Source organism: Hemicordylus capensis, chromosome 1 (genome assembly GCF_027244095.1).
Source record: "Hemicordylus capensis ecotype Gifberg chromosome 1, rHemCap1.1.pri, whole genome shotgun sequence".
Lineage (NCBI taxonomy): Eukaryota > Metazoa > Chordata > Lepidosauria > Squamata > Cordylidae > Hemicordylus > Hemicordylus capensis.
Genome location: NC_069657.1, coordinates 187,197,450 through 187,213,272, shown reverse-complemented (window position 1 = coordinate 187,213,272; position 15,823 = coordinate 187,197,450). Strand labels below are relative to the sequence as shown.

Genomic DNA, 15,823 nt, shown 5'->3' with positions numbered 1-15,823 from the left:
TGGGCCCGGGGTATTTGAGGGACCGCCTGCTCCCAAGGGTTTCTGCCCGCTTGACTAGGACATCTGAGGGGGCCCTGCTCCGGGTGCCGACAATGAAGGAGGCCCGGCTGTCATGCACTCAGGACAGGGCCTTCTCTGTTGCTGCTCCTAGACTCTGGAATGCTCTCCCAGTGGCCATTCGTTCCTTGGACTCCATCACAGCTTTTAGAAAGCTTTTAAAGACTTGGCTTTTTACCCAGGCTTTTACATAATCATTTTTTACTGCTGTTCTTGTGTGTTTTTATTTGTTGTCTGTTTTTATGCTTGTTTTTAGCTTGTTGTTTTTACTGCTTTTATTGTATGTTTTTAATTTTTGTAAACCGCCTTGGGATTTTCTTTTAATGAAAGGCGGTATAAAAATGTAAAAATAAATAAATAAAAATAGTTTTGTATAAGGGCATTACAATATTAGCAATTTCCCCCCAATCCGCTTCCTAGTGATCCCTAGCATGGAATTGGGCTTTTTCACAGCTGCCGCACATTGAGTCGACACTTTCAACGAGCTGTCCACCACAACCCCAAGATCCCTCTCCTGGTCCGTCACCGACAGCTCAGATCCTATCAGCGTATACTTGAAGTTGGGTTTTTTCGTCCCAATGTGCATCACTTTACCCTTGCCAACATTGAACCACATTTGCCACTTTGTCTCCCACTCACCCAGTTTGGAGAGATCCTTTTGGAGCTCCTCACAGTCTGTTTTGGATTTTACTACCTGAAAGAGTTTGGTATCATCTGCAAATTTGGCCACCTCGCTGCTTATGCCGGCTTGAGTAACCTGGTTTGCAGTGTATTACCATTTACGTCTACCACGTTCTATTCGAAGGAAAGCTCTTTGCCATTCACTACAATTGTATAATATGGGTTTACTTGTGTGTGACAGCCTAGAGCAGGGATGGGGAACCTTGGCACTCCTGCAGATGTTGGCCTACAATTCCCATAATCCTTAGCTATTGGCCTCTGTGGCTGGGGATTATGGGAGTTTTAGTCCAAAAACAGCTGGAGTGCCAAGGTTCCCCATCCCTGGCCTAGAGCTTTAATTTGGACTATATTGGTTTTGAGTTGCTTTCTGTTCCACAGTTCTCTGAATCAGCCCTTCTGCGGCAGTGTGAGCGATCCAAGTGGGATCATTAGGCTTTCAGATTCACTAGTCCTGACCTTCTTTCTATACATCACCCAAAAGTTGGAACCCCTCTCAAATGTTCGTAGCTCTGTAGTTTGCAGTTCTGTTGGGCTTTTTTTTTTTTTTTAAGAAAGGAAAAAGGAAGTGCTTCTGCGTGCATTTCTCTAAATCTTCAAGGAGGCCAAAGTTGTCAAGCTTATCAGTTAAAACTAATTGGATAATGCTGGTGGTGGGGTTATATGGAAACTGAAAGCAGTGAGGCAAGAGAGAAGAGTCCCCAGTTAGGCTGACCTCTAGTGCACGCACCAACACTGTGGAAAAATCAGCACAATAACTTGTTGCCTGCGCACTGGGACATGTAAAGACACCACTGAGAACTAATTAGAAGCTACAGATAAGCAAATAAGAGGGAGATTTGGCAGAGCTTGTCATCATGAGACCAGTTATGGGATGCAGGGAGTAAACGGAATCTCAAGTATTTTCAAGAGCATGACTTGCTGCCCTCCATAATTCTGGGGGAATTAGCCGCGTGGGAGCGTGGTGGGCAGGCTGCTCCTTGTGCCCCCTCCCCTATTTGCAGTTTATGCACACAGGCCTAGCCATGAGACCCATATTTATGTGGGCGTGATCAGACCATTTATGTCTCTTTCCAGACAGTTGGATGCTTAATTTAAGTCCTGCTCTCAGTAAAATATTGTTTTGTCTACTTTTCGTTTAATTGGATAACAAAATCTACATCTCTCTATAAAATACACTTCCTAGATTATTTTAAATAAATCATATAATACCAATGTCCATACAACATTAAATGTAGACTGTTTACTTAATTTAACCTTCTCCTGGATAGCTTTCCTTTATATTAATTTTCTTCTATTTATTCCTCCGGTGACCTTTTTTGAATGCATTCTTCTGTAAGTTCTTATACAGTTACAGTGCCTTAGCCTGTGTAATATTAGGAGGTCCCCTCTGTAGCACATCAGTGGTATTCATAGGCTAGCAAAGTTGTGCAGTATAGTACCCTCTTGGCCTTAAGATGGAGCATTGCACCATGAAGCTAGAACAGAAAATCTGCCTTTATATCTTTTGAATTTTGGAGACATGTTGAATTTTGGGCCTCTGGAAGACTAAAAGCTAAAGCTTAGCAACTTGGTTCTTTTTCCTGCCTAAAAATGGCACTATATCATTTTAATCAACAATGATATGCAGTCGGAAATAAGTAAGAAAAGTGTGTCGTCGAGTTGGTGTCGACTCCTGGTGCCCACAGAGCCCTGTGGTTTTCTTTGGTAAAATGCAGGAGGGGTTTACCATTGCCAGTATGAGATGATGCCTTTCAGCATCTTCTTATATCGCTGCTGCCCAATATAGGTGTTTCCCATAGTCTAGGAAACATACTTCCTGACAAATTCACGTTAGGTGAACTAGTGTTGATAAAGGAGTGACTGTTTCTGTTCGGATTTTCCCCTCGGTATTATAAATACAGCAGCTGTGAAATGGTTCTGTTCTCTTTTTTTTCTGCCTCAGTCGACTTCAACAGGTTGTGATGTCTGTAAACACGATACATCAATTTCTGTTCCAACCTTTTTGTGTCAGGAGCCTCACTTCATCCTGCATGCTATCTGTCAGTGTGCAAGCAGACCAGACAGAAATTTCTCTCTCTGCAAGATGCTCAACAGCATTCCCCCCACCCTCCCTTCAAGCTGTCCCCTTCTAAATCCAGAGAAGTAGTCATCTGAAGCAGCAAAAACAGCAGAGAGTCTGATGGCACCTTAAAGATTTACAAATGTATTTTAGCAGTAAAATGCTGAAAAAGTTGGGTTACCCTTTTGTTACATGCCTTTGGCTTTCCCTTTGAGCCATTTTTAATGATTTAATATTGTGTTATATTTTTGTATAGTGTATTCCCACTTTTAAATGTGCATGCCACCTTGTGAAATTGTATTTTAGACGTGATATATAAAAGAATGAATGAAATAGTAGAACCCTGGAACTAATCGTAGTTTTGCGGTGGTTTTGGAGAGGAGAACTGGTCTTGTGGTAGCAAGCATGACGTGTCCCCATAGCTAAGCAGGGTCTGCCCTGGTTGCATATGAATGGGAGACTTGATGTGTGAGCACCGCAAGATATTCCCCTCAGGGGATGGAGCCACTCTGGGAAGAGCAGAAGGTTTCAAGCTCCCTCCCTGGCTTCTCCAAGATAGGGCTGAGAGAGATTCCTGCCTGCAACCTTGGAGAAGCCACTGCCAGTCTGTGAAGACAATACTGAACTAGATAGACCAATGGTCTGACTCAGTATATGGCAGTTTCCTATGTTCCTGTGTCCCTTTGTTGCAATCTTTTATTTAAAAAATGAAATATTTTAAAAATGAATATATTAATATTGTGAGAATGTAAGCCAATCCTGTTTCCTTAGTCAAGTAGTAAAATCTCTTACAATTCTAAGGCAGCCTTTTCCACTCATAAGTCCTTTTAATATACATTGCAAACTCAGGGAAAACACTTTCTGTCCATGGAATAATAGACGAATAAAATAAGCGGCCATGAGCTTGATAGCCATAAAAGAAAAATATCACATCTTATTTGCAATTGGAGTTACACAGTCTGAAAGTATTTGACTTTGTAGATACAAAAATATGTGTTTTGCTTTCTGTGCCAGTCACATGAATCAGTATCGAAATGGCCTGTCCTAGTAAGCTCTCTGTGGGCATATGCCTCTCTTGTTATCTTTCTCTTACAGCCAATGCAAGGTTAAACATGCCTAAGCCCTTTGAAATCCATGGTCTTAGGCGTGCCTAACTCTGCATAGGATAGGGCTGCAATTGTCTTTCGAAGAATATAGTATTTACCAGATTTAAGTAGTCTTTTGTGAGGATAAATGAATGCTCTTGAAGTTCATGAACCATGAGAGTGTGGACCATGGACCCTTCTTTTCACTCTTTTATGTTAATTGTTTGGTTCTTGTCCTCTTGTGTTGGTTTTCCCTTCTCCTAGAGGCATTTAATTGAAGAGAAGGTGACCGGCAGGTGGTTCACATAGCATTTCATTAGCCCCTTTGATTGTTTGTGACACCTCTTTGGAAGAGCACTTCATTACCATCCAAATAGAACCAGCCTCTTTTCCCCAAGCTCTAATTGCCATGTAACAACATAAACAACAGTTAAATGAGGACAGGAAAGCCCACTGAAACAAAGTACAGGATTGTCATATTCATTCAGATTCACTGAGGGTACACAGTAAGAGTAAGGAAGGGTATATCCTGTGTTCACCACCAGACCGATCTGCTCCCATCTCTCCCCCCTGCCCCAATTATTTTCTAAATTACATCTTGAGTACCAGGTCCTATACAAAGGGTGTTGGAAATTCTCTGTGGTGAGAGAATCCCTTTCTCATTATAGCAGAGTGCACAGAGGCACAACACAGCGGTAGTTTAGTTAGGCATGCGTGTGTGCTGAGAGTAAAGTAACTTGGAGCCAATTCATAGTTTCAAATCAATATATAAGGCATTTATTAAGGAACTCCATTCTAGATAGGAAAGTGAAGAGTTAGGATCTCTAATCTATCTATCTAGCTGGATGCAGATGGATTCTGCATCCTCTCTCCACATATGGTGCAGGGAGAGAGGCTTGCCATGTTGCAAGGTAGAAGGCCAGGTAGGGAAGAGAGGAGAGGAAGGAAGTAAATCCCCAAGAGCAGCAATCTACATTTCAAAGGGATAGTGTCAGAGCAGTGGAGAAGGGATGACCAATGTCTTGATCCTCTAGCCCTCTGACTCACTAGTCTGTCCTCCACTGTCAGAGACGAGACAGCGCAAAGTCCTTAACTTCCAACAAAGGGTGAGTAGGATCCATCCTTTTCTACAAACACTGTTCTGCATGTGTGGAAGTGAATTTCCACAGGAAGATAGAATTCAATTAGCATTTTATGCTAAACAACTTTAAAAAAAACCTTCCAGACTACTGATAAAGTGCAACAATACAAATTGTTCTTAATTGGTAAAGGGCAGTTCCATATTGTGTATTCATACTTATTTTCAAGGCTGATCTATATACTGAGAGGTGTATGATCTCATGTGACCAATATCTGAACATCTTTCCAGAATCTCTAGGTCTCCGGAGTAAGGTGCTGCGTAACATTGAGAAGCTGACAACTGAGATGAAATCTGGCTGTGTGGGGATCCCCGACGAATTCCTGTGTCCCATAACAAGAGAGCTTATGAAAGAGCCAGTCATTGCTGCAGGTAGGTGTGGCAGAGCAACCTTATCTGTGCTCGTTATTTGGGTGCAAAGAAAGAGGCTCGACTGCAAATGAATCCATATCTTTAAGGTGCACAATATGCATACACTATTTCTATTGCTGATCTCTGTCAATGACTGTATACTACTTCCAAGTTCAGAGACAGTATTCCTCTGAATTCGAGTTGATGGGGAGCAATGGCTACAGAGGTTGGTTACCCACAGTACCTTGATTGTGGGCTTCCCGGAGGGGCATCTGATTGCCATTGTGGGAAGCAGGATGCTGGACTGAATGGGCCATTAGTTTGATCCAGGAGGGTTGCTCTTAGGAACATAGGAAACTGCCATATACAGAGTCAGACCATTGGTCCATCTAGCTCAGTATTGTCTTCACAGACTGGCAGCGGCTTCTCCAAGGTTGCAGGCAGGAATCTCTCTCAGCCCTATCTTGCAGATGCTGCCAGGGAGGGAACTTGAAACCTCAGCTCCATCACCTGAGGGGAATCTCTTACAATGCTCACACTTCTAGTCTCCCATTCAAATGCAACCAGGGCAGACTCTGCTTAGCTAATGGGACAAGTCATGCTTGCTACCACAAGACCAGCTCTCTCTTATGTTCTCATTTGTATTTCCTGGGAGTATTCCTGCTGTAGGGAAACTTGTTTATACTTGTAATATTCAATATATTGGATACCATTACCCCGAACAGCAAGGGATGGTTATGCGCAGCTGTTCAAGTGGGGCTGAGACCTGCACATTCAGCAAACTCTGCTGTTGTGTGCAGGCATCCCATGGCTGGATGCCCAAGTCTGTGGGTCCCGTTCACAGTACTGGAGCTGGAACTGTTCCGGAAGTGCCCAACTCATGATGACTGCCCGACTCTGCTGAACAGGAATGTGGGAAGCCATCGTAGGCCATTGGTCCATGTAGCTCAGTATTGCTAGCTGCACTGCCTGGCAGTGGCTCTCCGGAGTCTTTCCCATCCCACCCCGACCTGGAGATGCCAGGGAGTGAACCTGGGACCTTCTGCATGCTAAGCAGATGCTCTGTCACTGAACTGTGGCCCCATCCACAATAAGCTATATTCCTGTTTGAACTCACTCTCTCTTTCCCATTGGTCATGCTCTCTCCTTGTTTCTTTCATTGTATGGGCAATGGGGAACATTTTCTTTTATAAGATGCATTAGACAGTAGTACAGCAAATGTATGATGGTTGATATTTCAGTGCCTCTTCAGTTTTCTCACATTGATGTATCTTACACCCGGATAGTGCTGAACGCAAACACTGTGGTTCATTTCTTCCTCTTATTTCAAAAAGAAGAAATGACGGGGAGCAACCACATGTATTGACAGGTGCTCAGTGAATCTCCAAATAAACATGGTTTTGTGACTTTGAACATAAGCAAGCAGCGGCTTTTCACAAGAAACTGGAAATGTTTACATGATCTCCCCACCCACCCACCCCCCGTCCCCAGCTTTCAGCACTGCTGAATAAGGTCGATTAAAATGCAGATTGTCCATTGCAGTTTGCTGCCTAGTCACGCCACTTTTGGGGTGGTTCTATTTTATACATGAAAGGCAGTGAGCACAGGGGAGCACAGGGGACTTTACTTACCAGCTCTGATGATTCCTTTGACAGCTCGGTGATGAACTTTTGGAAAGCAATTTTAAAGTCAGTATTAAAATAAGTAATAGAAGTGATGTCTTGAGAATCCCAGCCAATGAATCCCAGCTTCATTTAACAACTGTGTGGTAGGAACATATGAAGCTGCCATATACTGAGTCGGACCATTGGTTCATCTAGCTCAGTATTGTCTACACAAACTGGCAGTGGCTTCTCCAAGGTTGCAGACAGGAGCCTCTCTCAGCCGTATCTTGGAGATACCAGGAAGGGAACTTGGAACCCTTTGCATGCAAACATGCAGGTGCTCTTCCCAGAGCAGCACCATCTCTTAAGGAAAATATCTTACAGAGCTCACATGTAGTCTCCCATTCAGATGCAAACCAGGTTGGACCCTGCTTAGCAAAGGGAGAATTCACCTTAAGTGGCACAGCGGGGAAATGCTTGACTAACAAGCAGAAGGTTGCCGTTTTGAATCCCCACTGGGAGGAGGCCATGGTAAACCCCTACCAAAGAAAACCACAGGGCTCTGTGGGCACCAGGAATCAAAATCGACTTGACGGACCACTTTACTTTAGAGATAACAGAGGCAGGGAAGAAGGAGAGAAAGATAATTAACAGAGGAAGACTGAGGGACATTTCACATATTATATGCAGGATATGAATGTGAGAAGTGTTTTTTTTTAAACGTATCAGACAGATACATTTGGCAGGAAGCTGTGATTGGCTGCAGCTGCTTGTTGGGTATACATCAGTAGCAAATCAGTGCTCAAATCTCCCTAGTTTTTGGGATCAGCCCTTTAGCTACTGTTCTAGTAGACTACTGGAGGCGGGGGACGATTTGGACCCTCTTCCTCTATTAAAAGCTACCCACTGACAACTTTTGCATAGGCGTCCATAGCTCATAGCCTGTGCAAACAGCCGCTGCCTCGTGGTTCTGCGCTGCTCTAGCAGTGTGTTCAGAGGACCAGTTCTCTGCCTGAGAGGAGGGAACAGGTGCTGGGTTCAGCCTCCACATTTGCACACTGCTGCTGCTCATGCCCTTTTGATCATGTGAGCAGGGCTATACACCTCACAGGGATGTGCCTGGACCGGTTCAGCCGTCCTTTTGTGGGCCGCCAAACTGGTTCTCCGGAAGTTTCGGTGGTTTGGTGGTGGTGGGGTTACCTTTAAGGGACTGGAAGGGTGCTCTCCCCGCCACTCCCCACCATGTTTTCCCCACTGGTGCTCAAAATCATGCTCAAGACCGCCACACAGGGCAGAAGTGTACATTCTTGCCACCCCAGGCAGCATCAGACCAGAACTGGTGTATGCGTCATGCATGTGCACCGGCCACTTCTGCCCTGATGCTGACCGGGGCAGCAAGAAGGTACGCTGCCACCCCGCGCAGCGATTTTGAGCACAGCGCCAGTGGGGGGAATGCAGTGTGGGAGTAAGAGCACCCTCCCGGTCCCTTGAAGGTAACCCACCCCCCAGCCACCGAGCTGCCGGTCGGCCAGTTCCTGAACATCCCTACATGCCTGGCTGCTGCGTGCAACCAAACAGTTGGATGCTTGGGTCATTGCTCGATGGACAGAGGTGCTGCATCCCCCTCCCCAGTTGTTTAAAATAGAGCCTATTCACACAGGCAGCCTAACCGAGGCTACGGCAGCCCAGCTTCTCTCACATACCACTTGCATTGTGTAGAGCCAGCATGGTGTAGTGGCTAGAGTGCTGGACTAGGACCGGGGAGACCCGAGTTCAAATCCCCATTCAGCCATGAAACGAGCTGGGTGACTCTGGGCTAGTCACTTCTCTCTCAGCCTAACCTACTTCACAGGGTTGTTGTGAGGAGAAACTTAAGTATGTAGTACACCGCTCTGGGCTCCTTGGAGGAAGAGTGGGATATAAAATGTAATAAAATAAAATAAATAAATAAATTTGGATCATGTGCATAGCCTTATTGTCTCCTTTGAAGACTACTTTCAAGGGCTTTAAGGATTCTTCCTTAAAGCAGCAGCAACAACAAATATTTATATACCACTTCTTAACAAAAGTGTCCAAAGTGGTTTACATAGAGCAATAATAAATAAATAAGATGGCTCCTTGTCCCCAAAGGGCTCACAGTCTAAAAAGAAACATAAGACACACACCAGCAACAGTCACTGGAAGTACTGTGCTGGGGGTGGATAGGGCCAGTTACTCTCCCCCTGCTAAATAAAGAGAATCACCATGTTAAAAAGGTGCCTCTTTGCCTAGTTAGTAGTCCTTTGGGGACAAACTCACACATCCATAGTCATCTTTCTCCCCCCTCCCCCCATATATATTGCCCTAGAGAGGGGTTGACTTTTTTGAAGCTGAGATTATTCCACTGGTCAGAAGCCAGCAGTGTACCGGGGAGGGGGCGCGGGGGGGGAGGGGAAGAGTAAAGAGCAAACTGTCCCACAGCTAGCAGGACCCCTCCCTCAGGGGCCCAGAGGCATTCTTCCCCCACCCCCTTTTGAGTTGTAGCTACACCCCTGCTTGGGACTTTGGGGCCAAACGTGCACAATACTAAAAAAACAAACCTGTGATGACTAACTCACTGGGTCCAGGGAGACCCGAGTTCAAATCCCCAAACAGCCATGAAACTAGCTGGGTGACTCTGGGCCAGTCACTTCTCTCTCAGCCTAACCTACTTCACAGGGTTGTTGTGGGGAGAAACCTAAGTATGTAGTACACCACTCTGGGCTCCTTGGAGGAAGAGTGGGATATACATGTAAATAATAATAATAATAATAATAATAATAATAATCTAGTCCAATATGGCCTACTGGAGCTGGTGAGCTCAAGGTCTTAGGCAGAGTGGAAGTCTTTCCCTGCCTTGATTGATGAGATCCTTTTTAATGGAAGATGACAGGGATTGAACTTGGAACTTTCTGTGTGTGAGGCATATGCTGTGGCCCTTCACGATGAGTTGCCTCATGATGGTTTACATGTTTTGTGCTTCTTTCCTATCCCTTCCTGTTCCTAAGTAGGAACAGCACTTAAAATCCCAAAAATGTTTAACTGCTTTCTGTTGTTTCAGTCCATCCACAAGGATGAATGTATTTGGCATGTCTGAGAATGATCCTGTGGTGAATCTATTGATCTCGCCTCTCAACAAATCCAGTACATGTAGTTTATGCTAGCAGCTCCGTATTAAGTTTCTTTTCTGGCACTAGTTAAGGCATGCCTACCTGATACACTGGCTAACAGATGGAATTGTGATTTGTGTTAGATTGATCAACTTAAATGTGTGATGGTCTGTACAGATCTATTGAAATGGTACACATGCAGAGCACAACCAATGGACTAAGTTATTGTTTGCTTTGTGCAGTGGCATATGTGATGCCCAGTGAAGCTAGGGATGACATTCAATGAAGCCTACTTCTGCGCACACACAATCCCTAGCAGAACTGTTTGTGGAGTGTAAGGATGCTGCTATTGGGTTCCAAACAGACTCTCTGGAAGAAAGTTTTATTGTGTATTGCACGAATGTCTTGTTGGATGTGTTTCAAATCAAGGCGATCCCTAAAGAGATTTCCTGCCTGAATTAAAGTAAGCTTGAGATCTTCCATTTTGTTCTGCATTTTCGTACAACAGCTGTTAAGACCCTTTTCTAAAGTGTGCTTTTAAAATTGTAGAGTTTTATTGCAGATTATATATCCCTGTTTCAGAGATGTTTGTAATTTGCTCTTTTAGATGGCTATTCCTATGAGAGAGAAGCAATGGAAAACTGGATCATTAAAAAGAGGCGCTCCAGTCCCATGACAAACCTCCCTCTTCAAAGACTTATACTTACCCCAAACAGAACTTTGAAAATGGCTATCAATCGCTGGTTAGAGACTCAGCCAGAATATAAGGAAAAACTGTCTTCATCAATAGCAGGAATTCCCTCCCCTAACGCTTTAAAAAAAGGGGGGGGAAATGAAACAGAGGTTGGTAAATAAATTTGATTGCAAGTTCCTTGGTGCCGACTTTCTATTTTTCTGTATGTTAGCACCTGAACATTGATCACGCTGTATAGTATATTTTGGCACTACAAAGTCTAAGTATGAAGGAACTTTGTTGCTGCATCTTATAGATCTTCATGTAATTTCTGTTGTGTTGAGCATGGCCCAGCCAAAGTTACACTCATTTGGTTGATATACTACACAATATTCTGCCTGCCATGTTACAAAATCTGTGTGCAATTGTCCAAGAGCACTCTTTTGCAAATGCAGAAAGTTGTGCAAGTGCAGTTCTATGATCGGCGGTCATTGAAAATAATAGCCATCGCTAATGCAATTGTCTTTGCACAATCTAACCCTTGCTAACTGAGCAAGAGGCACCTTTTTAAAGTGGTGGTTCTCTTTATTGAGCAGGGGGAGAATGGGCCCTATCAAGGGGCATAGCTATAATTGAGCGAAAGGGTTCAAAGAACACGGGTCCCCCGCTCCTGAGGGCCCTGCAGGTCCATCTTGCCCTATTTTCTTCATTATCTCCTTCACTCTGGGGGGGCCACCAGAGAGAGGGATGAACACGAGCCCCCTTTCCCCTAGCTACGCCTCTGGCCCTATCTATACCCAGCACAGCATCCCTCTAGTGGCTGTTGCCAGTGCCTATCTCATGTTTCTTTTTTAGATTATGAGCCCTTTGGGGACAGGGAGCCATTTTATTTATTTATTTTTATCTATGTATTTTTGGTTGAGAAGCAGTATATGATTATTTGCCATATTGTCACATTTATATTCCGGCACTTTGTGCAAGAGCGCTCCTGCACAACTGTGCACGCATTTTGTTACAAGGCAGATGGAACGTTGTGCACCATGTCAACCGCTTAAATCCCGTTAATGTCAGTAGGAAAGCTAATCATGTGTTTATCTCTCTTCCAATAAAAAAAAAGTTTTGGCTGGATTGTGTTCAGTAATTAGTAATAGAAGTTGCACTTAGGTCTATAGCTCATGTAGCAACTCACGTTATTAGTGTGAATTAATTGGAAGAGGTTGTTTTTTGTTTTCTTTAAAGTAATTTCCATAGAATCTTGTACAAATTTAAATAGTTTTAATCATTTTTGAAATGTTTTTATATTGTTTTAGCATTGTTTTAATTGTGGGTTTTATGCCTTTTTAAAAGTTATTGTACACCTCCCAGAGCCTCTGGATGGGGTGGTTTATAAATGTAATTAATAAATAAATAATAAATTAATAGAAATTGTGCATTTCAGTTAATGGTGCATCAAATTAACTGAAAACATGTATGCTTCAAAACTGAAGTTTTGTTGACCAAAAAAACCACCCAACAAGAAGAAGAAGAAGAGAAAAAGATCCTCATGCCCCTTTCAAGCGAAGCACACTGAGCCCAGAAAGACTTAGAAGAATGCTTATCCATAGTACTGTACATTTGGCTTGCCCTGATTATATGTGGCATGGAATACCAGGCAAGATCACTCACATCATGCTTCCTTAATTAGCTGCTATATATTATCTTCAGTGGAGCATGAGCAACAACTAATTGACAAACCTCTCAAAATATTCAGGGAAGCTAATTAAATGAGGACATCATCAATGCTACTTAATATACTCCAGGGGACTTCAAGATGCACAGACTATCTATGGTAGTCTCTGAAAGGCTGAAAAAAAATGTGATCAGTGGCAGCAGTCAAGCTCATTGGTCAGCAAGCCAGATTTTGAGTGGAGCCGCAGGACAGCACTCCTCAAAGGTTGCTCATCAATGCTCAGCTATGACTTTGGGCGGAGAAGACATAACCCATATGGGCTGGTATGTAGTTCATGTCAGGGAGATGAACCAACCTGAAACCCAAATCTGTATCAGAGAGGCTGAACTAAACCACATATTGAACTCTCTTGATTGCTTTGAACCTGAACTGAATCCCAAGTACCAAAAAAAGTGGTGGGCGGTTTAAAGTAAGTGGCTTAATAATCTGACAACCAGAAGAAAAAGGAGGGTGGAATAGCAGCAGGGTTGCAAAATATGGTTTTAGCCTTCTTTCCACTTTATTATGGACGGTGCCTTGAAAACAGACTCTTTCTAAAATGTATTGAGCCAAATAAATAACCTGTGAGAGGCATCAGATGATCACGTATTTGTTTCTTCAGTAATCGGGCACTCAGTTTTCAATTGTATTGTGTTAATGATTTTTTATCTTTTATGTGTTTGTAAAGATCTTTACAAAAAATTTTTTAAAAAACCATTTAAAAATATATTTTTTCTCAAATTTTTTTTGTGTCATGGACTTACAGTGCAAGCAAAAGAGTTTGCTATTAACAGCCCAAAATCTTCCAGTTTTGATTTCACTCTTGTTCTAAAAAAAACACCAAAAATATTATTTATTTATTCGATTTTTATACTGCCCTTCCGAGCTGGCTCAGGGCGGTTTACAATTAAAAAACAGAAATCATTAAAAACAATTAAAACAGAAATACAAATATAAACACCAATTTAAAAACATCTTAAAAAACAATTAAACTATCAAAACAATTAAAACTCTGAAAACCAGGTTAACATTAAAACAATTAAAACTAATTAAAAACCCTGAAAAGCCAAGCCAAACAGATGGGTTTTAAAGGCTCTCTTGAAGGTCAGTAAAGAACTAAGATTACGAATTTCTGCTGGGAGTGCATTCCACAGCCCAGGAGCAGCTATAGAGAAGGCCCACCTCTGAGTCGCCACCAAACAAACTAGTGGTAACTGGAGATGGACCACCCCAGATGACCTTAATATGCAGTGGGGATCATGTAAAAGAAGGCGCTCTCTAAGATATCTCGGACCCAAGCCATTCAGAGCGTTATAGGTAATAACCAGCACTTTGTATTTTGCCCGGAAATATATTGGCAGCCAGTGTAACTGTTTCAAAACAGGCATCATATGGTCTCTCCGGGTTGCCCCAGAGACCAGTCTGGCTGCCGCATTCTGAACTAACTGAAGTTTCCGGACTATGTACAAAGGCAGCCCCACATAGAGCGCGTTTTAATAGTCAAGCCGGAAGGTTACCAGCTGATGCACCACTGTTTTGAGGTCATCTTCTTTGAGGAATGGGCGAAGCTGTCGAATCAGCCAAAGCTGATAGAAAGCACTCCTGGCCATGGCCTCCACCTGAGATACCAGGGTGAGGCCTGGGTCCAAGAGTACTCCCAAGCTGCGTACCTGCTCCTTCTGGGGAAGTGTAACCCCATCCAGCACAGGAAGATCTAACTTACCCATCAGATTCTGAGCCCCCACAATGAGCACTTCCATCTTGCTTGGATTCAGCTTCAATTTGTTATCCCTCATCTAGCCCATTACTGCCTGTAGGCAGGCATTTAGAGAATGAGTGCCATTTCATGAAGATGAAAAGGAGAAATAGATTTGGGTGTCATCAGCATACTGATAACACCCAGCACCAAACCTCCTGATGACCTCACCCAGCGGTTTCATGTATATGTTAAAAAGCAATGGTGACAGAATGGAGCCCTGAGGGACTCCAAATAACAGCTCCCATTTTGAGGAGCAACTGTCACCAAGCCCCACCATCTGGAATCCACCTGAAAGATAGAAACGGAACCACTGCAAAGCAGTGCCCCCTATCCCCAACTCCCCCAGGTGATCCAGAAGGATACCATGGTCGATGGTATCGAACGCCGCCGAGAGATCCAGAAGAACCAGCAGAGTCACACTCCCTCTGTCGATTCCCCGGTAAAGGTCATCCGTCAGGCCGACCAAGGCTGTCTCAACCCTATAGCCAGCTCTAAAGCAGCAGCAGCAGTAGTAGTACTTTATTACAGCCAACGGCCACTCAATACAACAAAATAACACACACAACAGTACACGACACATCAAGAGAAACTGCAATAAAAACAGTACAGTAAAAGTATCATATATGAAGAATTTTGTCTAGATAAAATCAGTTCACCCTCCTACTATACTACGCCCGCATCTAGCCTCTCAACATGTCTTCTGCGGAGTTTACTTGCAATACAAAGAAACTTGGCTACTTTTGTTGAGATGAAATCATCCAAGTCTGCAAGTAAAAACTCCACCTTCTCCTGACCTGAAGTCAATCTATGACCTCTTAAAGCGAGTTTGAAATGGATCTAGATCAGTGTTTCTCAACCTTTTTGGAGTCAAGGAACGCTAAATTCCTCGTGCAGAGTTTCAAGGACCACTACATTCTTCATGTGCAATTTCCCAGACCAGCAGTTAGTAAAGGGGTTTCAAGTTTAAGTTTTTCTATCCTATCTATCTATCTATCTATCTATCTATCTATCTATCTATCTATCTATCAGACTTCTATACTGCCCAAAACTTGTATCTCTGGGCAGTTTACAGTTAAAATAATATAAGCATTAAAATCATTAAATTTGGAATCTTTTGCAAACATGGAATATTAGGGGTTCTCAACCTTGGGTCCGCAGATGTTGGTGGACTTCAACTCCCATAACCCCCAACCACAATGGCATTTGGCCATTATGGCTGGGGATTATGGGAGTTGAAGTCCACCAACATCTGGGGACCCAAGGTTGAGAACCCTTGAATCTAAAAGCCTGGTTGAACAAATATGTCTCGAGTATGTCTCCAGTATGTGTGGGGTGGGGGTGCTTGTGATTACTCAATGGAGAGAGGATGTTGGGCCATTAGAAAAATTCAAAAACTACAAAACCAACATACAAGCAAGCTTTTGAATTCCCCAAAACTCTCCATTAGGCTGGATGTCAAACAAAGCAAAAAGGAGGTGAGGAGAGGAGAGTTGGGCAAGTTGTCAGTAGAGCCCAAAGTCTACAGTTTAACCCTCTCTTGATGGAGGTGGAGTTTTAGCTGGAGTTGTGTAGTCGCAGGG

At 43.4% G+C, this 15,823-nt stretch overlaps 1 protein-coding gene across 1 annotated transcript in view; it reads left to right on the top strand.

Moving 5' to 3' along the window:
- WDSUB1 (WD repeat, sterile alpha motif and U-box domain containing 1) overlaps positions 1-13,081 on the top strand; it is a 37,403-nt gene extending 24,322 nt beyond the window's left edge. The window contains exons 10-11 of the mRNA XM_053284935.1: positions 5,252-5,392; positions 10,711-13,081. Of these exons, the coding sequence (XP_053140910.1) occupies positions 5,252-5,392; positions 10,711-10,958 (389 nt within the window). The 3' untranslated portion in view covers positions 10,959-13,081. The remainder of the gene's footprint in view (positions 1-5,251; positions 5,393-10,710) is intronic.
- Positions 13,082-15,823: the final 2,742 nt, after the last annotated feature.